Below are 25,420 nucleotides of genomic sequence, written 5' to 3' on the forward strand. Positions count from 1 at the left end.
TTTATTCTATAGGCATACAAGGTCATAGAGAAGTTAAGTGACTTGCCCAAGATCTTACAGTTAGTAAGAAATTCTGGATAGGTACTTTGATTTCAGAAATTAAGGCTGTTTATCATGAGGAAAGAAGCAATGGTAGTAAATGGGATTGAGAGTAGGTAGTTAATATGCATGACAACCAGCTATTACCCCTACAGAAATTTTATTATTTAGATTTAGTCAGTTAACGAGACTGTACTTGCCGCTGTTGAAGAGTATGTGAAGACTGATAACTTGTTTTTATTTTTAAAAATCTAAGTATAATTTTTATTTTATAGAATGTTATGCTAAGGAAGCTATGATAGAATTTTTTTTTTTTTTTTTTGAGACAGGATCTCGCTCTGTTGCCCAGGCTGGATTGCAGTGAGGCAGTTATAGCTCACTGTAACCTCTGACTCCTGGGCTCAAGCAATCTCCCACCTCAGCTTCCTGATTAGCTAGTACTACAGGCGTGTACCACCACACCCAAGTAATCTTTTAAACTTTTTCGTAGAGACAACATTTTGCTGTGTTGTCCAGGTTGTTCTGAAACTCCTGGGTTCAGATGATCCTCCTGCTTTGGCCTTCCAAAGTGTTGGGATTACAGGCATGAACCACTGCACCTGGCCAAAATTGGTCTTTTTTACAAGCCTTTTTTGTGTGCCCTAAATGAGACCCAAAAGCCACAAGAAGCCTTGTTGAACCTCATTCTGGTTGCTTGATAATCATTCAAAACCTAGGGTTTTGTGTGGCTTTTGGGAGATAAGCTGCTGGACTCTTTATTCACAGTTAGACATTATAAGAATAAGGAGTTGGACAGCTGAGTATTAAGTGTCCAGAGAGCAAGAGACTATGACAAAAAAGAGACATGAACAGATTCAGGAGTCCCAGGATTTGCAGTGTAAGTCTGGGCTTTGTTTTTTGTCTACGTAAAATGAAGAGATGTAATTATCACTGCCTGCTCCTCAGTTCTTTCCAATTGTAAAATTTGTGATGTATTCATTTATTCTGCAGATAGCTACCGATCTGCAGTAGATACTTCCTTCAGTGTCCAGTACTGTTTGGTATGAATGTGCGGAAACTAAGATGTGCGTTTCTATTTTTATCTTAGTTTTTTGAACCAGTGTTTTTGTTATTATAATTGGTTATTTTATGTATGATACCTTGTATATTGTTTGTTTAAAATTTTAGATATGCTTTGAATTATGTGGCAAAACTTTAAGACTTTAAGTGGCTTTTTTTTTTTTGAGACTGAGTCTCGCTCTGTCGCCCAGGCTGGAGTGCAGTGGCGCAGTCTCAGCTCACTGCAACCTCCACCTCCCGGGTTCAGTTGATTCTCCTGCCTCAGCCTCCCAAGTAGTTGGGATTACAGGTGCACACCACCACGCTCAGCTAATTTTTTTTGTTTGATTTGTGGCATTTGTATGCAATATTTTCTTTTTTAAAAATGTCTATTTATTTTTATTTTTGTAGAGACAGGGTCTCACTATGTTGCCCAGGCTGGTCTCTCACTCCTGGGCTCAAGTGATCTTCCCACCTCAGCCTCCCAAAGTGCTGAGATTACAGGCATGCACCACTGCTCCCAGGTGAATCCAACTGTTTTCAACAGGTTTTCACTGCATACAGTATCTCATCTCTGCTGTTGCAAATCCTGTAAGGATTGGGACAAGATATAAATATCAAATAAAGCAAGTCTGTGCCAGTCCTTTAAAGATTGCTTAGTTAGAATTTTGTGGCAAGGTTTAACACATAAACATTAAGTCTAGAACCAAATGTTAAAGAAAGGAAGATAACATTTATTTAATATTATTATATACTGTGTTAGTTGCTTTATATTGATGCTTGAAGATAGATGGTATTACTGAGGTTTGTAGAGGTTAAAACTAGTAAGTGATAAGAGTTGGGATTCAGTTTCTTGTCTTTTGGATTTCAAAACAGACATTATGCTCTGTATATTGTCTGTGGAAGAAGTAATGTCATGAAAAATGAAAGATTAAATTATGTTTCAGATTTTGGTGAAATCAGATATTAAATGGCCGAAAGTTTCCTGATTATATGTTAATTTATCCCTCATCTATTTGGAGGACTAGGGACAATGCTCCCATTTTAAGTCTAAAATTCTTAATGGCTTTAGGGTTTGAGTTACTTTCAGAGCTTTACTTTTACTTTTCTTCTGAGTTCTTGAGACTTTTAAAACTTTGCATTTATTGTGGCACATTTTTGTTTTACTTAGTAAACTTATTTTAAAAATATTTGCTTGTGCCTACTGTGTGACAGGCATTGTTCTAAAGGCCTTTGCCATGACCTGATGAATTAAGGATATAGATTCTTTTTTTATTTTTAATTTTTTTACTCTCAGGATATGCTTAAGGATATATATTATTAAAACATCATTTTTTAATTACCCAAAATATTATAAACATTGCTCTGACCCTTATTTATTAGTCTCTTGATTTCTCTAAACTTTCACTTTCATTTCTTCAGAGCCAAATCACTCCCTTACCACCCCGTAATGAGTAGCTCTTGATACTGTAAAGAGACCACATCCATTTTACTTCTGTCTGCATCTTGTGGAATATTATATCAACAATAAGAAATTTTATTCATAATTAATAAGTTTAGCTTGGCCTCAGTTATAGTATGGTTTATTGTTTATCCTTCTGTATTTGAAGCAAACATAAATAGAGAGGATGTAAATTTAATAATTCATACAGTATGCTCCAGTCCCTGACTGTTTACTTCAGCCAGTACTGCTTTCTCCTCGCCTTTGCTCATGTGTTCTTCCCACTATGCAGTTTCCATAAATAACTTCCTGTTTTGTTTTTTAATGTCTACTTACTCTTTGTTTCAGTACACATATCACATGTGGGACCGTCTTTGCTTTCTGTCTTTCCAGTTCGTCCACTCTGCCACAGCATGTGTCAGAATCTCTTCCTTATTTTCATAACACCCTAGATATCCCTGTCATTGCTCTTACTGCATTAACTTTTTTATTTGATATGTTTTTGTCATGAGAATGAGCTTCTGCAAGGAATTATCATTTCTTTTTTATCTTTATATTTTCATTGTGTAGCCCAATATTGGCAAACAGTAGAAGTCTGGTACATATTTGATGAATGCACAATAAATGGCATTGATTTTTATGTTTATCATTTTAAAAACTTTAGAATACAGCTTCTAATTGTTTTGCTTATCATACAATATTTATTTCAGGACTGTATTATTCTTGTGAAAGACTCATAGGTAGATTTTCTCTTAAAATTGTGAAAAAGTTGTCAGAAGACATATTTATATAATGATATTCAAAGGCCATGCCATGGTGAGATTTTTTTCCCCCTAATCTCCACTGTTCCTCCCCCTCTTAGGATACAGATCTTATGAATGAGACAGAGTAAAGGGCTTTAAGTTGGATAAAGATTAAGATTCCCTGCTGGTTAGTAATTATCAGAATCTGGATGATTATTTATTTGGATGAAACGATGCATACATTGTGTGCATCAAAAGTAAAGCATATGTGATTGTTAGAAGAATGTTTGAATTCCCCAGTGGGATGTCATGGGGTATGTTTATAAACTCCCACTAAGCAGTAGTTCTACAATGGAATTTCTCTGGCATTGAGATAATAATTTGCACAGTCAAATTACCTTCTTTACAAAACCCCAAGGAATCATAAGGGCCTAATCCTTTATTAATGTCAACCCACAGGCTGCAAGAAAGCGTAAGATTGCCATTCGAAAAGCCCAGGGGAAAAATGTGGAGGCCATTCGGGAGCTGAATGAGTATCTGGAACAGTGAGTATTTTACAAGAGGATTCTGTTTTGTTATTCTGATAAATCTTTTTTAATTAAAATGGAATTTGCATTTGATTTTCCTGTTTGTTTTCATGCTGTTCATTTACAGAATATGTACACACTTACTTTTTTTTCTTTTCCTCTCACCAGATTTGTTGGAGACCAAGAAGCCTGGCATGAACTTGCAGAACTTTACATCAATGAACATGAGTAAGTTATTAAACACACAACATTTTGTTGAGTGCAGTTTTCATCACTGTAAGTTCAGAAAGCACTGTGGTTTCCAAAGGATTGGTGAGAGGGTGTGAATCATGTCATTTGAAATGAGAAACAGAACAAATCAACACTTAAATGAAAAAGAACAAATCAGTAATTCACTGGTCATAATAAGTGAATAGCTTTAACTAGGTCATTTGTGTTTTGCCAAATTATTTATGTTTAGGAAATAAGTTTTTCTTTCAAATATAGATGGCATTCTTTGGAAATAAAAAGGCCTACATTTGCTAAGCTAAGTTTATTTTTGGTAAATCAAAATTGTGAATTTTTAGAGTTCAGATTGTTCTTATATACAAAGAGTATTATACTCCCTGCTGTTTAAAAATTCTGTCAATTGTATGCATGTATTAGCCTTAGTACTAAGAGAATCAACTCTTCCAAAGTAGAAGCATTCTGTTGCCTGGGTAAAAAACTGAGAATAATCAAGAATGTTGAATGCTCTAGGATCTTGCTTATTGGATGTTTAATGTTTTTGTTAGCTTTTTTATTGCTGTAGTGACTGGAGGAAATCCCAGTGTGAGAGGATTAGTCCAGAGTCTTAGTGCAAGTTTTCTAATATTACAGCATTAATGCTAACCTCCATCTAGAGGCGTGTTTTTTATTTTTTTTCTTAGTTCTTCTAAATCTGAAGTATATGACATTGTTTCTTTTCCTTCTTTTTGACAGAATAGAATCAGATTCTCATGCGCATTTTCTTGTGCATGAATATTTAACCTTGTTCTCATACTACAAACAACTGATGAGAAACAGAATGAAGACATTTGTCTGTTGTCTGTGGTCTATATATATATAATGTGATCTAGAGGATTGAGGTAGTCTATTTGCATAAGTCTAAGGAAAGTGGGAGCTAAAATAAAAGTAATAGCTGTGATTTAATGAATGTGTACTATATTCTAGGAACCGTTTTTCAAGTTCTCTGCTATGCTCTGAAACAGATATTCTGGTTTTGATGAGGAAATTATTTCCTGAATCACATTCAGTATAGATGATATATGCTTGTATGTACACATATGTAAACATACTCATGATTTCTTAGGCATGTGAAACAGTATATAATACTTATATTTAAATACATGAAATTGAATTTTTAGAGTATAGTAAAAATAATTAGCATTAATTTTATTTTGTTTCTAAAACAGGTGACAGTCATTTAACATTTTTTGTACTTTCTAAAGATTTTCTGACTAAAAGCATTTTAAAACATTTCAAATCAACAAGGAAATTTTTTTTTTCAAGTTAAAGGAATACCTAATGCAGAAAATTTGAGAAACACAATAAAGCATAAAGATCAAGACAAAAATTACATGTAATTCCAGCATCCTAAGTTAACTATAGTTTGTTTGGCTTTTGTCCTTCCTTATCTTTTAAAATAAAAGCCCAAAATAAAATTATCTTCCATAGTTTATACTTTCCCTTAGTTATATTTTGTTCAAAAATTTCTTGTCACTGTAACAATCTACAGTGTGCTTTGAATGGCTTTATATTATTTCATCTTACTAATTTACCCTAGTATTTTTAACCAGTTTCCTAGGGAGATATAAAGGTTGTTTTATATTTTTATATATAATGCTGTAGTGATCATTTTTATTTTGTTTCCTTGGGTTAAATTCTTTGAAGTAAAATTGCTTGATTAAATAAGATGTACATTTTCTGTGGTTTTGATAAATAGTTCCTGATTGTTCCCTAGAATGGTAACATCAATTTACTTGCACACCAGCATTTACTAGAGTCCCTCTTTAACAACACTGGATACTATGATTCTTTTTTAATCTTTACAAGTTTGATAGGTGAAATTGGTTCTACCTTTTTAGTTCATTTTTACGAGCTCTTTTTATAAAGGAGAGCAACCATTTGTCAAAAGTGTATCCTTGTTATATGCTTTTTAAATACTGACTTCTTAAAATTATAGAAACTCTACATTTTTAGAAAATCAGATTCATCAATTTTTAACATTATCATGTCTGCTGTCCTTTAATAGCTTAAAAATATATCACCTTTTCCCCCCACTTCATTTGCAATTTTATTTTTTTGCATGTATTTCTAATATTTATTTCATCATCAGATTTAGGTTATACCTTATTTTTAACCTACCGTTAAATTTACTTATTTTTTTCACCATGTGGTACCACCTTCAGTTTTGCTTTGTTTGGAATCTAAAGAGTTTATTGAAACAGAGGTGAATGTACACTTAAGAGAAATGAACTGAGAAATCTCAAAAAATGAAGATTTACAAAGATGTAGGAGCACCTAAAAATATTTTTTTAGAGAAAATGATAATTATGGTCAGCCTACCCTTTTATATAGTATCACAAAAGTCTTTTTGGTCTTAAAGCTAGTTAGTTACAAAATGACCATTTTTTTTTTCTAATTGAACACTTAGAAGGAATATTTATGTTTAGGTGACTGGAAATACATATCTACAGGTTTTTTTGAAACTGTGAAAATTACAATCAGTTCACTTGATTCATTTGACATGTTTGAGCAAGTCATTATAGGAGGCAGGAATTTTTTGGTGGAATGTTAAATTATCATAGGATATCAGTTTTAGCACCAGTCTTGTGGACACAGTGGCAAAAACGTAGCAGTTTTGAAAATGTTAGATATATTTAACATTTGATATTCCTTTCTGCATATGGACAGTTATAAGCTTTTTTAAGTATAATAGGTCGCAGGCAGCTTTGGTAGCCTATATCTAGAACTATTTTTTTTCTTTAAGAGACAGAGTCTACAACATTTCCCAGGCTAGACTTGAGCTCCTGGGCTAAAGTACTCTTCCCATCTCAGCCTTTTGTGTAGCTGGCACTACAGGTGTGTCACTGTGCCCAGCTCTGGAATTTTTAAACTCCAAATAAATATCTATAGTATAATTTTCATATGGCCCTACTTAATGTTTCTATAGAGAGAAAAAGGGATATAGAATTGTGCCATGTAACCTTTTTATATTTTTAAGTTAATTTTATAAGTTTGTTTCTGATTTATAGTTTGTTTTTAGTTATTCCAGGGATATATGTTACATCCATTGACCATATTGAGACACTTGTTCTAAAGTTTTAAAACTACAGTTAATTTTTTTGTGTCAGCACTACCAATATGTATTATAGGTTAAGTATCCATAACCTGAAAATCTGAAATCCACAATACTCCAAAATCTGAAACTTTGAGTGCCAACATGATGCTCAAAGGAAATGCTCATTGGAGCATTTTGGATTTGGGATTTTTGCGTTAGGGATGTTCAACCAGTAAGAATGCAGATATTTTAAAATCTGAAAACTTCTGAAATCTGAAACATTTCTGGTCCCAAGCATTTTGGTTAAGGGATACTCAACCTTTGTAAGCAAAAATACATTCACATTATGAAAGATAAATTTTTTTACTTCATTTGTTATTGAAACTAGATACTATACAGCAAGGAACAGTTAGTATTATACATTAATTAAATGTATCCCTGGAATATTCCAGGGATATATGTTACATCCATATGATTTATTCAGTCATTTGTTCAGTCTTATTAAATACCTATCGTGTGTCAAGAACGAATGCTAGGTTTTGAATTTAAAAATGGAAAGGGCTAAATAGCTGCATGATCTTGGATGAGAGTACACACACACGCACACACATACATATATATATGTGGTCCTTCATAAATCTAAAATGCTGTAATTATTAGGTAATCTGCAGGGTGTATTTTTTTTCCTCAATCCCTTTGGGTGTGACTGCTGTAAACATTTTCATGTTACCATTGACATCTTCAGTTTTTCGATGTTATGTGTAATGCATATAAGCAGCATATGTAGTGGTTGAAGAGTACAGGCTGTCTGGAGTGGCACAGCCTGGGATTCAGTTTACATCTCTGTGCCTCAGTATTCTCAGCTGTAGCATGTTGATAATAATTTCTTTCTTCCTAGGGTTTTGGTAGGATTAAATGAGTTAATACATGTAACACATTTAGAACAATGCATGACACGTAATAAGCATTTAGTAAAAGCTATTATTAGTATACATGTGTGAAACAGGAAAATAATTTTTAAAAGTATATCAGGCAGTAGTGTAAAGGTAGATCCCTTTGTATATTGGTAAATGCCAAAAATAACTTTAGGTAGCCTCTTTTTGTTGGGTAGTGTCATCACTTCCTCACTGGGAAGAAATCTTGTAACACCTGTGTTCATTAGAATTTCCTGTAGATAGTGAAGATAGTCACATGGCATTAAACGTTTAAAATATATTTAGTTAATTATAGTCACATGCTTTAAAATGTTTTTCCAGAGCTCTTTCTGGCAGTTCTCTTTCCTTAGGTTTTCAGCAAGATTTTTGTTTATTCTACCACAAGATTAAATAATAGTACAGTATATATCAAAACCAACTTGATCTGTTTTTCATGGGCTTAGAAATTTATAACTTCATTATAATTTGGTATTTGACAGTGAACTTAGTAATGAGAGAAATCTTTGTAATAGAATATGTTGGTAAATATATGCCTGTGAAGAATTTTTAGTGAGTAGAGAATATTTAATAAAATGTTTATTTTTTCCTTACACATTAGCTGTTTGAATATTTTTTTAAATGATCAGTCAACACCCAGAAGTTGTTTTATATACAGCTTGATCCAAGGTCTTGAAGCCCTTCTTATTAGTGGTGATGGGATGTAGTAGGAGTGACCCAATTTTTGAAATGTAGTATCTATTGATTGTTTACAGGCTGCTTTAAGATTTAAGCCTGTGTTTATTAATTTCATGATAAAATTTAATGTCATTGATATTTATGAATTTCAGATGACAAATACTTTATTAATAAAGCTATGTAAATTATATTGGGAATAAATTGTTTAACATGACTAAAGTTGTTTTTAAATTATTTCAAGGTTTAACTAAGATAAAAATTTGTGACTTTTAAAATTAATTTCTCCTCTTGATGTGTTTTTAGCTATGCAAAAGCAGCCTTTTGTTTAGAGGAACTAATGATGACTAATCCACACAACCACTTATACTGTCAGCAGTATGCTGAAGTAAGTGTTTTCAGAACAATGGCATATAATTTTATTTTGGTTACTATTCGGTGTTATTATGGAACTAAGAATATTTCCTTGATGTTAAGCAAGTATATAAATATTTAAAACATCTGATGAGCATTGAATTGTGGGAATAAAAGTTTAAAATTTTTAACATTGCAGTGGTAATACTGACTTAAGACATACTTAAAACAGTGAAATTCCTTGTATTTTTATATTTGTATACTATTTTCTTTCCTAATTATAAGTTATATCACATTTGTCACCACTTAATGGCTTGTGAGACATTTATAGTGATTATGATTGTTAAATCCATATTCTGGGAAATTTGTATTAAAGCCAATTGGGACATAAGTATTTATTTAATTTGCATATTATTAAGAATAGCAGTACAACTGAATGCTATAAGGCTAGAAGGACTTCATTATTAAAGAATGTCCATGCAGATTATAAAAGGACAATTCAATATTTAAGGCCACATTTATAATGCCAGTAATAGAAAATACAATGTGAGGTGAAGCATTTGCGAGGCAGCTGAAATAGAAATTATTCTGGCTTTTTTATTGCGGCAGCATTTTTGTTTTAGAAACTACTCAGTCATCTCAATGTTCGTAGAATAGAATAGCTTTTTTTGGGGAAGGTTATGTTTGAAATTTTAGATTAGCTTTAAAAACCTTTAGGTGAATTCTTTTAACATCTTGTATTTGTTTACAGAGAATATCTGTTTCGATTACTTAATGCCTATGGTATGATGAAACCATGCTATATTTCAAAGTAGTAAAATAAACAGTTTTCAGCACTTTGCAATTTTTAACAGGTTAAGTATACCCAAGGTGGACTTGAAAACCTCGAACTTTCAAGAAAGTATTTTGCACAGGCATTGAAACTGAACAACAGAAATATGAGAGCTTTGTTTGGACTTTATATGGTGAGTTGAGGTGCATGTTTAATGTTATTTTTAAAAATCTGTCACTTAAAATCCATTTAACTATCCCCTTCAATCACTCCTCTCCTGTTTTTTGTATTTTATTGATAAGCATATGTTTTTTTCTGTAATTAATTCTGAGCAATAGCTTGTAAGCCAGTTTTCTTTTTGAATGTTAATACAGCCTAGCTGTTTGACATTCTTTTTTTGTAAACTATCTTTTATCATATCAGAATTGAAATCTGCCCTTATAAAATTAAATAGTGACAGATAGGAAAAAAAACATGATTTCTTGTTTTGATATTCTTGGGTTTATGCCCAACATTATTGTATTTCTTCCCTAAATTATAGTCGTATGAGGTATTTTTAAACTGTGCCAATAAAATACATTAGAAATCAAATCCCTAATACATCAAATTAAAACATTTTTTATGGTGTAGAAAAACAGTTTGGAAATTGTGGGAAGTATGTAATGACCTATTGTTTAGGTATGCCAAATGCAGAGCTTAGAAAAGTCAATTAATAAGAGCTGTGGGAAATAGAGGAAGAATCTGCTGACCTTTAAAACATAAAGTGAGCACCTCTCTACAATAAGAAACGCTGGGAGAAATAAACTTTAATATGTAAGTTAGTTCTTTGAATTTTTTATTTATCCTGTTCCTTTGACTTCTTGATGAGTGTCTTCTTGTTGCAGCTCAGTGGAAAGGAACTGAGTGAAGAAATGGAAATAGGAAGAAACAAAAATGAAACAATTTTTAAAGAGGAATGGCAAAATATGGTTAGAAGGTGGTTCAAATGAATTTCAAGAAAATTTTCCTGGATTTTAGCAAAGCCAATTGCAATGACTTTAAAATACGCTATAGTAGAAGTATCTCTGTATCAAATAAATACTAATTTTAAAAACTATATAATATACAACAAATTAATAATAGCTTATACATGGCACTTCATGTGCTGGGCATTGTTCTGAGCTCTGTTTTTTATTTTAAATAAATAAATCTGCACATCAACTGTTTGAGTAGGTGCTCTCAATACTATCCTCAGGTGGTGAAACTGAGACACAGATTTAATTAATTTGCCCAAAGATGGGCACAGAGCTCCTAAATGATCGAGTTGGGTTTCCAGCCCAGGAAGTTAACTCCAGAGTTTTTCTCGTAACCACTGCATCTGCTAAAATTCATAAGAAGAAGGTAACATTAAAGTCATAGAGGTATAAAAATCAGATTTGGGGATATAGATTCTTCACTGGCAGAGAGGGAGACATAGGTGAAAGAGCCTGTAGCACAGGCTGGCATAAAACAAAGGCTTAACCTTTTTTTGAATCACATGGTCATATTCTTTTAAGAGTAAAATATATTTAAGAATAGGAATCAAGTTATATCTTACTCTTCACAGTAATATATACATTTAATAATTAGCATATGATTTTGGGGTTTTATGGATTCTTTCACAGATCCCAGATTAAGAACCGCTCATTTAAATACATTTTTAAAAAGGAGAGGGTGGATCAAATTGCAGGGACTAATTCTCTGAAACACAGTTTGAAAACTCATGGTATAGTGAAAAGAGAAATGGATTAGAGATAAGGATCTTCTTTATTTCGAAGACCCATTATTTTGCTTTGGTCAAGTTAAATCTCTCTTATTGGACTTAAATTTATTTAACCTATTAATGTAGGATGTCAGGCTAAATTATTTTTGAGTTTCCTTTTTCTATAAATATTCAATAATTCTATGATTCTGACATAGGCAAGTTATGTAATTCAGTAATAAGAAATAACACCAGTAATATCCTACAGTGGTAAAGTGCTTTTGGTTTATAAAGTGTTCTTCTATAGCTTCTTTATTTAAATGATATGGAATTTTACCTTTAAGAGCTGTTACAGGTACATAATTAAATAATTTTAGGTATTATTTAAAATATCTTTTCCTTTTCCACTATTTTGGATTTATACTATATTTTAAAATATATTTTCATTTTTAAGCACTAATATTCAACTTTATGTTTATATTAACAATTATTTTAATACAGTTTTTAAAAATTCTTTATTATCCTATTGCAACCATGTCCCTTATGTTTTTGATTATCTTGACTAGCAAAAAAGGAATTTTGCTTTTGATGTTTTTATTTGTTTTTAGTCGGCAAGTCATATTGCTTCTAATCCAAAAGCAAGCGCAAAAACGAAAAAGGACAACATGAAATATGCTAGTTGGGCAGCTAGTCAAATAAACAGAGCTTATCAGGTTAGTATATATTGATCATTTTGCTATGTAGGTCAGTTAATGTATTTCTTAGTTTTGTTTCTACAAACTACAAAGTCGTATGTCTAGCATTGGACTTATATATGCCTTTGGGGCTTTATCAAATGTGTTGTGTTTTGAATTAATTTGTAGTTTTAAGATTACCTTTTTTTCCCCTCAAGAGGAATCTGTTAATATTATTATTTCATAATTAGCCTTACCATATGGAAATCACAGTGGTTCTGCATTTGGCAAATGCAAAGTAATTCTAAAAACTCAGAAAGGATAAATAAATATCATGTCACATTTCAGAAGCAGATTGGGTATGTGAGTGTATTATTAATCATAGGTATCTCAAGAAATAGTAAAGAAGGAAGAAAGCCTTAAACTAATCAAACTGCATAACAAAGTTTGTGCAGTCTGCTTACACTTCAGATCCTTCACTGAAACTTCTCCATTTGTATCTTAGTTTTCTAAAGTTCGTCCTTAGCAGATTTTTTAGGAAATTATTTTTCGTTAGAAATTTGCTCATGGGAAAACACATCTTCTTATGTCTTCAGCCTTATTTGTCTATAGCCTTTATATTTAAAGGACAATTTGGCTTTTTATATACCCGTTAATACTTTACCTAAGTATCTTAAGCATACTGTTCAGTTTTGTATTTTTTTTAATATAGACGAGATCTTGCTATATTGCCCAGGCTGGCCATGAACTCCTGGCTTCATGTGATCCTCTTACCTCAGCCTCCTAAGTAGCTGGGACTACAGGTGCAGGCATCACCATGCCCAGCTATTTCATTCTGTTTCAGAATAAAATGTTGCCGTCAAGAAGTATGATGCCGTCTTGACTTGCTTTTTATCATAAGTGACTTTTTGTCTGGTTACGCAAAGGAATTTTTTCTTTATCTTTAAAATCCAGTAGTCTTACTATGATTTGTTTTATTGATTATTCTTGGGTCAGTTTTCCCAAATACACAGTACACCCATTTAGTACATCAGTTTAGCCCTTTTATTTGAGAAAAGTTGCTTTTAGAATTACAAATATTTTTTCTCTGCTTAGTTTTCTTTTTCAGGGTTTCAGTAATACATGTATTAGACTTCATTTTTCTATGTCCTTTATTCATTTTCTTTCAAATTATTTTGTCATTTTCTGTATTTTATAAAAATATGAATTCGATTCATATTTTTCTTTCCTCCATGTTTAAATGAGGTAGTTTTCCTGGACTATTAGGAGACGATGTTTATGGAATGGCAGGGAGTTGGAGATAGGTTAGGGTAGCTTTCCCAGCTTGGCTATTCTATGGCCGTCTCCTTTTTTGCTAAAGAGAATTCAAATATGACCTCTTTGTATAGCCGGTCTTTCTTAGAACTGAGTGTGAATGGCCAGTCTGTCTTAGAACTCAGTGTGACTCAGAAAGATTTTCTGGCTTCAGCCCTCTGTTCTATTTCTAGAGCCCTCAAAGTCTTGAATTCTGAGGTGTTGCTCTCACTTTAAATGTTACATATTGTTGTTACAGTTTGTGTTTCTTCCTTTTTGTTTTGTTTTCTTCTGGGATTGCTGCCTCTGGGTATCACTCCTTTCCTCACCCCTCCTTGTCTGAACCATCTTTCCTTCTTGCCCTGGTGTTTCTGCCCTGTTCAGTTTGGTTTCAATTTTTAATTGTTTTTCTTCAGGGTGTGAGGTTTTGTCCTTCTGGAAGAGGATGTTTGCTAGATATTTTAGAAATTTTAAGATATTAGACGGTTAGACTTGTCTAATCTCACATTTATGAGCAGTTTTTTACATTTATCTTTGTTTTGGAGCTTATGAAGACTTCTAGGCCATTGGCAGCTGCATCATCTCAGGTTTTCTTGTTTAGTGGATTAAGAATTCATAATTTGTTTGGTTTTTGGTTTCTTGTAGAGTAGTAGGTTGTCCTCTATTACTTTCTATTTCTCCCACCACACAGTTGTTAATCTTTTGTTGGTCATGGTGCTCTTGATGACATAGTCACATTCTAGGGTTTGGAAAATTGACTGTTACCTAGTTTTTTTGAAAATGTCATCTGTGGGCGTGGGTTCTGTTATGTTGGTTTTGGTGCTGGCTTTTTGTTGTTTGTTTTTGCCCTTCTGGTTGGAGAAAACTGAGGAGATTTTAAAAATGTAGTGCCTCCATAATCACATCATTGAAAGTCACCTTTGTGTATTTTTATTGTCTGTTATAGAGCATGTTAGTTTTGTTGGCATATTCTAAGTCAGAGTATTTATAAATTTTAGTGAGACTGTGCTTCTTCAAATGCAGTTTGGGATAGCTCAGATCTGTAATGGAGTTCCACACAGAGTAGGCTTGGGGGTGTGTGGGTGTGTGTGATTTATGTAATATTAAAAAAAAAGATTTGTGTAATATAAAAGTAACGTTATGCATACTACATAATTGTTTTAAGATATTTATGAGAAACAGCTACTCAGAGTGCTTTTTTGACATAACTATTTTAAAATCAATTTTTACTAAATTAATAACATAGAAATAATTATAACAGAAAAAAGGATGCAAGTTATAAATGTGCCTTTCAGTGACTAATACAAGGTAAATGTATCCAGGCTAATAAATATAAACATTGCAGCATCCCAAAGCTCTCTTGGTAAGTCCTCTTAATTTCTCCTTTTGTATTCCTTAAGAGTACTCACTTATAACCCTATAGTTTATGGAATCAGCCAGTATGTATTCATTTTTGTCTTGCATATTTCTATCATTATTCAGTTTATGGGATTTATCCTTGTTTATGTCTGTAGTTCATTCATTTTCTTCTGTAGTTCATTGTATGAATGTTATAATTTAGTTATTGCTATGCATTTGGAATATTTTCTGTTTGGGCTATTTTGAATAAACTATACTGAATATTGCTGTACAGGTCTTTTGGTGGAATGTGTGTGCAGTTCTGTATACCTTTGAGTGAAAATACTGGGTCATAGAATATATGTATATTTAACTTTAGTAGTTAAAGGCAATTTTCCAAATTAGTTTACTCCCACCAGCAGTAAGAGTTCTAATAGCCCCACATCTTCACCAACACATGGTTCTGTCAGTCTTTGTAATTACAGCCATTCTGGTACATGTGTAGAGTGGTACTTCATGGTTTTATTTTGCATGTCGCTGATGATCAGTTGCCATTTGGATGTCCTCTTTCGTGAAATGTTTTTCTCATTGGTTTGCATGACTTATTTCTTTAGTTTTTTGCTTATGAGCCCTTTTTTAGTTATATGTGTAAGCAAATATGTATAACTTCTTACTTTTTTGCTCATATGATCTTGATGAATAGAAGTTCTGAAATGAAATGTGTTCAGATGCGTCAGTCATTTGTTTGTGTTTTTTGTGTTCTGTTTAAGAAATCTTTTGCTACTCACGGTCATAAAGAATTCTCTGTGTCTTCAGAATTTCTGTTCTTTTACTTTTCGTATTTAATCCACAACCCATTTGGAATTGATTTATTTTTAATTTTTAATTTTTATTTTTTTGAGACAGAATCTGGTTCTGTTGCTCAGGCTGGAGTGCAGTGGCATGATCATGGCTCACTACACCCTCAACCACCCAGGTTGAGTTATCCTCCTGCCTCAGCCTCCCAACTAGCTGGTACTGTAGACGCATGTCACCATGCTCGGCTAACTTTTAAATTTTTTGTAGAGCTGAGGTCCAGCTGTATTGCACAGGCTGGTCTCAAACTCCTGGCCTCAAGTAATCCTCCTGTCTCAGCCTCCCAGTGGAGTGCTAGGATTATAGGTGTGAGCCACCGCATCTGGCCTGGAATTGATTTTTATGTATGATGTGAAATAGGGGGTCCATTGCTCCCCATATGGATATCCAGTGTTTCTGTCCATCTTTGTGTTCCATCATGAGTCCCATCCATGGAAGCTAGTTCAATGTAGTAAAGAGAAGATTACAGATTTGAACCCATGTTGTCTGGGTTCAAATTTTGACTCTGATATAATTATTAGCTATGCAAACTTGGATAAATTACCTAGCATCTCTTGCTGTATCTTTTCTTCTGCAAAATGGCCATAATGAAATATTCTGAGAATTAAAGAAATTAAAACATAAGTTATTATGTTTTTCCTTTTCCCTGTCTCTTCAGTGTGACAAGACCCTCTTGAGGTATATTGAGATATAATTTACATGTAATCAAGTGCATATATTTTAAGTATACAGTCTGAGTTTTGACAAATGTGTACATCCCCTTACCAGCCCCCCACTCAAAATAGCATTTCCGTCACCCAAGAAACTTTCCTTCTGCCATTTTGCAGTCAGCCTCATCCCCCACTGGGAGACAGACAAGCACTGATCTAATTTTTATCACCAAACATTAGTTTTGCTTGTACTATAACTTTGTATAAATGAGTTCATAGGTTATGTGCTCTTCTGTGTCTGGCTTCTTTCACTCAGCGTGTTTTTGAGATTCATTCATTTACAGTCCATTTCATTTTTCCTATTACTTTGTCTACCCATGTATTTTCCACAAATTATGTAAAGGTAAATTTAAGCCCAAGCAAGGTATCTCAGTTATTACAATGCATGAATCACTGACCTCTGAATTTGATAAGCAAGTTTTTATTGTTTGGTTGTTTTTATGTTTTTTTCTGGTGAGTTTTCTTATAGATCTTACAGAGAATTATGAAAGATTTACTTAAGCAAAATCTAACTGTATGAAAACAAAAATACAGTATTTGTGAATAATGTAACAGAGTATAACTTTCAGAGAATGACATTCTTGATAACTAGGTAAATCTTTGGGATCTCAGTGAGAATTTCTTAATCATATCTAGGAATATAAACCGGTATAGAGTATATAATATTTCGTATGTGATTTTTCTACGTATTTATAAATTAGGGAAAATTAGGTTTCAAGAACTGCTTTTCTTTCTTTGTTTCCACTTAATGATGAAACAGAATATGGCTACTATTTGCTCTTCAATTAGGTAATTGGTTTAGCATGTTCAGTAGAAGCAGACACATTTGATTAATGCACATGAAAAACTTTAATGTGAACCTACTCACAATGATTTTCCAGATAAATCCTTCTTTGGTGCACTGGTAAATCTGTGCTAGTGATTTATATGATATTTATGATTGCAGCAGTGATTCTGTTACTATCCTTTTGGGAAACAGAAAATTAAATCATGATTTGAGGGAAAAAATGATTCTGACTTAATCAGTTAAATTGCCATACAATTCTGGAATAGACAGAATAATTGCATGTCAGATTAAATTTGAAGTGATAGATTTGTATTTCCAACTTTCTTTTATTTGTTCTGACACAAGTAAATTTATTTGGTTTATTCTAAATTGCACTGGTTGTGAGTAATGTTGACACCATCTCAGGTGACTCTTTAAAATTAGCTAATTTTAAAAGATCACACTGTATTATTTTTATGTTTAAGTATAAACCAAGAAAAATACTGTATTTAAAAATACATGTTATGGTTTTAGCTCTACATAATTTTTTTTATTTTTACTTTGGTATTTAAAAGCAATTAGAATAAATGTTACGTGGTAATGTTACTATGTGATGTCCTATTCTGTACCCCTCTCCCAACCCATACAACTTTTTCTCAGAATTAGACCTTTAAGTATCTGATTAGGACCGTTCCTATTTATGTTTCATAAATGGTGGTAAATGAAAAAGCTTTCTGTTTCTGGTAAATCCTTGTGTAAGTGAATTTATTAACTGGATAACAGAAGTAATAAGCATGCCTCACAGCCTTTAGTCCTCAGGGGAAATTATAAAAAGACAAAATTTTAAATGTGATATTGCTGTTACCATATTTAACATATGAATTCCTTAAATTCGTGATGCCTTTTGAAAGGCAAGGTGATCTTGATTTTTATGAGAAGCTTTTTTTTTTTTTTCCTCTGGCATTTCCCCTAGAAACATCCTTTATTTACTTTTTCAAATCAGGATTCAACTACAGAAACTAATCTAATGGTTTAGAGTGTAGGAAGTGAGGGAATCATAATGTTAAGCTGTAGCCAGAGGGGTCAGAGACAGGTTACCAATTCCTGAAGCCTGTTACTTCTATGATGTTACCTGTGCTTGATCACTTAATCTTTCTGAACAGGTCATGAGAAGTTTGCCAAATTAAGTTAATTACAGAAGACTAGAAACACATCATAAATCAAGTACTAAGTGCTTAAGACAGCATTGTCACTTGAAGAAATGATCATTCACTTGAAAATGTATTGAGTGGTTTGATGTTAACTTGAAAACACTAGATGTTGCTAATACCAAGTATTTTAATCATATTTAACCAGGGAGAAAATGGGTAACATATATATATATAAAATATATACATAATATATAATATATATATATAATATATATACATATATACATACATATATAATACATGTATTATATACATGTATATGTATATATATACACACACACATACACACACAATAAACTTTCTCCCATCTCCATCAAGGAACACTTACTTATCTAGTAAATCTTTTGTTTTAAATCAGACTGATAAATGATGGGAATTGTCAGTCCAGTTAACAAACTCATTTTGAAATCAGCATGTGGTATTCAACAGTGTTTCCCTCCAGCGGTTATGTGTACGATATTGAATTTAATATGCCATGAATTTGCTTTTAAATACACAAATATAGGGTATATTTTGTGTATATATTGATGTATTTATTTTGTTTTCATAGTAAAATCCAATCCCAATTAGTTTTATAATGTAAATAAATTACAATTAATAAAGTAGAAATGCATATTTTAAAACATGTTTACATTGTTTTAATGTGTAGCATAGGTTTTTACTTGACAGCTCTTTGCAGAACCATATCATTTAGTTAACTAATAAATCTGGAAACTTAAAAAAAATTATGAGCTACTTTAAATAATTTTAGAGAGTACTTGCAACTTTAAAATGTTTAGTGAAATAACTTGTATTTGTATTGTACCTTTGTTTGAAATTGTAAAAATCTGTTTAGACATCAGACAAGTGGAAGTGGTTCACACTCCTACACTACGTAAATATAAGCTAAATTGCATTTTAAAATTATACTTTTTATTTCATATTATTTTGGTCTGAATAGGATAGTTTCAAATACATGATTTTATGGGTTATTATATTATGTAAACACTTAAACTGGCCAAGTGTGCAGTGAACTCTCTGTACACTTCAGCTGAAGGTAAGACCTTAAAGGAAAATGTCCTTAATACTCAAATTTTATTCTTATTGAAAAAGCAAAGAATATATTTGATTTCCTACTAGTGATAAAATAGTCAATGTTAAGTTTCATTAACAATGTGAAGATAAGATTGTCATTTTTAACCTGACACTGAAATTGAGCCTAATTGAGCTTTTTTTTTTAATTAGTTTGCAGGTCGAAGTAAGAAGGAAACCAAATATTCTCTGAAGGCTGTCGAAGACATGTTGGAAACATTGCAGATCACCCAGTCTTAAGGTTTCAAAAACTCTTTGACATTAGATTTCACAACTGCACAGTTGAACTTATTGGCCTGTAACTTATTTACTAAATGCTCAGTGCTATTTATATACTACAGTAATTTTCTGTTAAGAAGGCAGTTGTAAAGAATGTGTTTATATAAACCTAAAAATGCCTTTTACTGCTAAGTGGGAAGATGGGGGAAATCCATGGAAGAGAGATTTAAGACTTATTGATTGTACATCAGTCTCTTCATATCACATATACATGTATATATATATATATATATAAAACTCTAATGTAGTATAACCTTGTTAAATAAACCATGATGATTTATTAAACTTGCATATGAACATTCTAACTTCATTTTGTTATACTCACAGTGGATATATTGTTTAAGAACTCAGTTTCTAGTTAACTCCTTACTGGTGATAGCGAAGACACAGCATATGTAGCTGACCGAAGCAGATTATTTTGACTTTGTTTATATTGTTGAATTGGATTTTGCTGTACATTCCAGTGGGCTATTTGAATTGTTTTATCTGCTGTAATATCCTTCTGATGAATCTTGCTTAAAATATGTCATTCTCCAAAGTTCAGCAATATTTCTTTGTAAAATTTTTGTTTTGATATAGGACGTAATTGAGATTTTTACATATAAAATGCCTTAAGATAAATATGTGTTATGACACTTAAATTTAACTTTTATGCAAGTTATATTTATTGAACCCTTTAATAGTAAATTACATGAAAGAATATTAAAGAATCATATAGAGTAGGGATTAAAGGGGTTGTAGTTATTTTTAATTTTGAAAAAAATAAGAAAATTAAAACTATCCTTAGAAACAAAAATGTTAAAATTTTCCTATTCTATCATTACCTTAGTTAGAATTTTTTATTTTTCTCTTTTCATAATAAACAACCATTATGCTACCTTCAACAGTATTTGACATGTTTCAATAAAATAGAAGAGACTTGAAAGTTAAATTTCATTTAGACACAAATCAGTTTTTAAAATAGCAACTGTTCACAGCAAATATTTATGGTATTTGTTTATAATAAATATATTTAAATTTATTTTTACTAAAAATATACAGAGGCATCTGCAGACTTGTTATTGCTGCTTTGGACAAGTGGGGATTGTGGAGGAATTGACAATCTAGAAGTGTTTAGAAAGAAAAGTATTGTCAATATCAGCTTCTTTTAACCTTTTGAATAGTTCTGCTAATAAATTATTCTCCATATCTAGTCTAATCTTTCATATTACAGTCATTTTCGTTTTATTCTGCCATGAGTAATAGGCAGCTGATTAATATATTCTGTGAAAGAACTCTTCTCATCTGAAGGTAATTCTCTACTAATCTTTATTACCACAAAGATCCCGTCTTTGTACACATGAAATTAGTAACTGCATTTTCAACATGAAGAACCATTTGAAATTTACATTTTCTGTAAAGAAAATAGTGCCTGCACGTTGTCTCACTACCTTTTTCCCTTCAAACCTCCTCCCCGTCAGTCACTGGATTAGTGTTTACTCTAGCAATTATATTTGTGTAATAAGTAATTCAGTGCCTCTTATAGCTGTCTGCCTTAGTTTCACTTGTTTTTTTTTTTTTTTTTTTTTTTGAGACAGTCTCGTTCTGTCACCCAGGCTGGAGTGCAGTGACGTGATCGCAGCTCACTGCAACCTCCTCCCAGGTTCAAGCGATTCTTGTGCCTCAGCCTCTGAGTAGCTGCGACTACAGGCATGTGCCACCATGCCTGGCTAATTTTTGTATTTTTGGTAGAGATGGGGTTTCACCATGTTGGCCAGGCTGGTCTCAAACTCCTGGCCTCAAGTGATCTACCCGCCTCAGCCTCCCGAAATGCTGGGATTACAGGCATGAGCCACTGAGCCTGACCAGTATCACTTCATTTTTTCAAAATTTTAATAACTTCTTGCCAAGATTTTATATTTGTTAAGCACATTGCCAATCCTTAGTTATTTATAAACTTCAGCTTAAATGTACTGATAATCCCATTACAGCAGGCAGTTGCCTACAGCTATTACCTTTATTTCTTCTTTAGCAGTACCTTAGTTTGATCCGATAGTGGCAAGGATCCCTCTTCCTCAAAGAGATTAGGACCTTACCCCAACTCCAGAGGTTGCACCTTCATTGATCTGAAACAGAAGTGGTAGTTTTATTCTGTATAGTCTGATTAGTACGAGGCAGAACTTTTTGCAGTGAAGGAAATCAACCATCTATTCTCTCTCTCTATTGTGGTAGCTACTAACCATATGTGATATTGAGTACTTGATATGTGGCTACTGCAGTTGAGAAATTGAATGAAATGAACAGAACCCCACTGAGAAGGGCTTTCCTTTCAAATTAAAAAATCAGAGCTTTGTGTGGTAACAGTCATTGCCTCTTTCTCCTCTTTCTGGCCAACGGCATGCCTAAAGGTGCAGCTGCCATCAAACAACCATGAAACAGCAAATGTGAGAATGAAAGTTACATTTCAGAGATGGAACTGAAGGAGGATTAAGGGGATCCTAGGTCCCTGATATGGCATTGTTGAACACCCAAATCAAGATGAGCAATTGCCAAACTCCCCAATTATTAAATGAGAAAAAATAAACTCCAGATTGTTTAAGACACTGTTTGGTTTCCTGTTACTTTAGCCATGTATGTTTCTGACTAATATATCTGCTTATCTACTCTTCAACATTTTTTAAGTGTAAAACTCTTATTTTAGACATGTCAGGAATGCTATTTCAGAATCTAATCATTTAAAGCAAGGAGATAATTACATATAACGAAAGAAGTAATGTCTTACTGCAGCTCAGCTCCTAGCATTCTAAGCCAACAGAGGTGAAAAGGGGACATATTTACACAGCTTAACCATAAAAATAATACTGATTTGGGGGCACAAGAGGATGTAGAGAAAAATATAAAGGGAAGACCAGTATTTTAGTATGCTGCAAGCATATACTTCAACTTTTTATTGACAAATATTTCAATTAATCTTTTTGTCTTATATACTGTAGCCCACATATCATCAAAGTAACTTCATTTTAATTCATTTCATAGAACCATAGGATTTTAGACAGGACTTTGGAGATGATTTTGTTGTACTTCATTTTAAGATGAGGATATCTGAGGTTCAGATAAATTACCCTCTTGTGTTACAGAGCATGGACCAGACCCAGGATGTCAGGGGTTTCCAAGTCAGCATTTTTTCTGGTATCCTCTGCTGCATCTGGCTATCTTGTGATGTTCTAATTTTAGAGTGACAAAAATGAGAGCCAGTTATATGCAAGGATCATAGCTTGTTAGCAGATCAGGGATTATAATTCAGATGTTCTGATTTGTAAAACAATTTTTAATTAAATAAAAAGGTAAATTATATTTTAATTTAAATTGTTTTTAAATTATTTAAGATGTTATTTCATTTACAGTCAATATGAGAACGATTTCAAAATATTTAGAATATAATATAATGCCATTTTGCTCCCTCCCCCTCTGCCCCCACCATTAAAACTCTTGCTGTTTTCCATTTATTGGCTCTTAACATGGCCTTTGAGGGTCTATATAGTATCAGAATCAAGGAGAGAATTTAGATTTCTTTAATTGTAAATGATGTCCTTCCACTTTCCCACACTTTGAATTCAGCTACACTTAAAGTCCATGAAGTTGTTATACTTCCTTCTTCCACAAACATTCAGCATCTACAAAATAATATATGATGAAAGACTAAATGCGTTCCTCTTAAGATTAGGAACAAGATAAGGATATGCACACTCACCACTCCTATTCAATGTAGTACTTGATATCCAGTGCAATAACATAAGAAAAGGGGATAAAAGGCACAGAGATTGGAAATGTAAAAATTAACTTTATATTTGCATTTAACATTATTTTCTACATACAAAGTCCTAAGAAATCTCCAAGAACTTACAAGAACTAGTGAATTTAGTAAGATCACAGAATACAAGATCAACCACACAAAAATCAAATTGTATTTCTATATGCTAACACCATTTACAATTTCAAAATGTAATACTAAGTATAAATCCAGCAAAACACCTACGGGACCTTGATGAAGAGTCAAACTCTAAAATATTGAAGAGATTTATTTTGAGCCAAATATGAGTGACTAATGGGCTGTGACACAGCCCTCAAGAGATCCTGAGAACATGTGCCTAAGGTGATTGGGTTACAACTTGGCTTTATACGTTCCAGAGAGACGTAAGACATCAATCAATACAGGTAACATGTACATTGATTTAGCTTAGGAGGGTGGGACAACTGGAAGTGGGGACTTCCAGGTCATAGACAAATTCAAAGATTTTCTGATTGGGAGTTGGTTATTATCGATAGAAACTGGTGTCTGGGATACGATAAGGGGTTGTGGAGACCAAGGTTTTATGCAGATGAATCTTCCAGGTAGCAGTCTTCAGAGAGATAATAGATTGTAAATGTCTAGACTTAAAAGAGTCTGAAACATAACCATTTATATGAATTGGAAGACAATATATTAACTAAGTTGCCCCCAAGTTGATTTATGGGTTTAATACAAGTCCTATAAAAATCCCAGAAGGATTCTTTGTTGAATGATTCTGATTCTAAAGAATCGGAATAAAGCTCATTCTAAAATACATTAAAAAGCAAAGGAACTAGAATATCCTAAGCAATTTGAAAACAATGTAGTTGGAGGAATCACACTACCAGATATTAAGACACATAAGTACAGAATCGGGACTGTGATATTGGTACTGATTGTGTGGTTTTGGTAGTGATAGACACATAGCTCAGTGATAGACGCAGAATAGAGTACAGAAATAGACCTACACAAGTATGAAAAACTAACTTCTGACAAAGGTACATAAGCAATTCAATAGATGAATTGTGTTAGAAAAATTGAATTTCGAACAAAGGGTGTTGGAACAATTGAATAGTCATAGCTAAGAAAGACAAACCTCAACCTCAACCTTCTACCTTATAAAAACTTTTACTCCCTAGGCATGGGGGGCTTGTGCCTATAATTTCAGCTAGTTGGCAGGCTGAGGTGGGAGAACAGCTTGAGGCCAAGAGTTTGAAACTAGGGTAGGCAACATAGTGAGAACCTCTCTCTAAAATTTTAAAAAATTAGCTGAGCATGGTGGCATGTACTTTCAGTCCCAGCTACTTGGGAGGCTGAGGCAGAAGGATCACTTGAGACCAGGAGTTTGAGGCTGTGGTGAGCTGTCATCACACCACTGCACTCCAGCCTAGGCAAGAGAGCAAAACCTTGTCTCTAAAACAAAAATTAACCCAAAATGGGTCATGGTCCTTACTGTAACATATAAAACTGAAACTTAGAAGCAAACAGGAAATCTTGAGCAAGGGTTAGGCCAACTGACATTAAAATTCCTTAAAAAAACATTGAATTTTGTAAAAAATAAAAACATTTTGTAGAAGACCCTGTTAAAGAGGATGAAAAGGCAAGCCATAAACGGAAAATATTTGCAAGCACATGTTCAACAGAAAACTTATGTCCAGAATATATAAAGAACTTGCAAAATTTATTAGGAAGAAATAATCCAATTAGAAAATGGGCAAAAGACTTGAACAGACACTTCATCAAAGAAGCTGTACAGATAATAAGCACATGAAAAGATGTTCAGCATCATTATTAATAGGGAAGTGCAAATTATAACGATACCATTGAACACCTATTAGAATAGCTGGTAATAACACATGCTGAGATATGCAGA

General features: G+C 32.8%; 1 protein-coding gene across 2 annotated transcripts in view; it reads left to right on the top strand.

The window, feature by feature from the left end:
* Window positions 1-20,028, top strand: part of EMC2 (ER membrane protein complex subunit 2) — a 45,450-nt gene extending 25,422 nt beyond the window's left edge. The window contains exons 6-11 of one of the 2 annotated variants that reach the window (XM_004047433.5): window positions 3,721-3,806; window positions 3,957-4,016; window positions 9,003-9,084; window positions 9,905-10,015; window positions 12,151-12,255; window positions 19,614-20,028. In XM_004047433.5, the coding sequence (XP_004047481.1) occupies window positions 3,721-3,806; window positions 3,957-4,016; window positions 9,003-9,084; window positions 9,905-10,015; window positions 12,151-12,255; window positions 19,614-19,700 (531 nt within the window). In that variant the 3' untranslated portion in view covers window positions 19,701-20,028. Of the gene's footprint in view, window positions 1-3,720; window positions 3,807-3,956; window positions 4,017-4,748; window positions 8,615-9,002; window positions 9,085-9,904; window positions 10,016-12,150; window positions 12,256-19,613 lie in introns of those variants that run through there. The other variant, XM_055348050.2, reaches the window with a different exon arrangement.
* Window positions 20,029-25,420: the final 5,392 nt, after the last annotated feature.

The sequence above is a fragment of the Gorilla gorilla genome, chromosome 7, assembly GCF_029281585.2.
Source record: "Gorilla gorilla gorilla isolate KB3781 chromosome 7, NHGRI_mGorGor1-v2.1_pri, whole genome shotgun sequence".
NCBI classification, from domain to species: domain Eukaryota; kingdom Metazoa; phylum Chordata; class Mammalia; order Primates; family Hominidae; genus Gorilla; species Gorilla gorilla.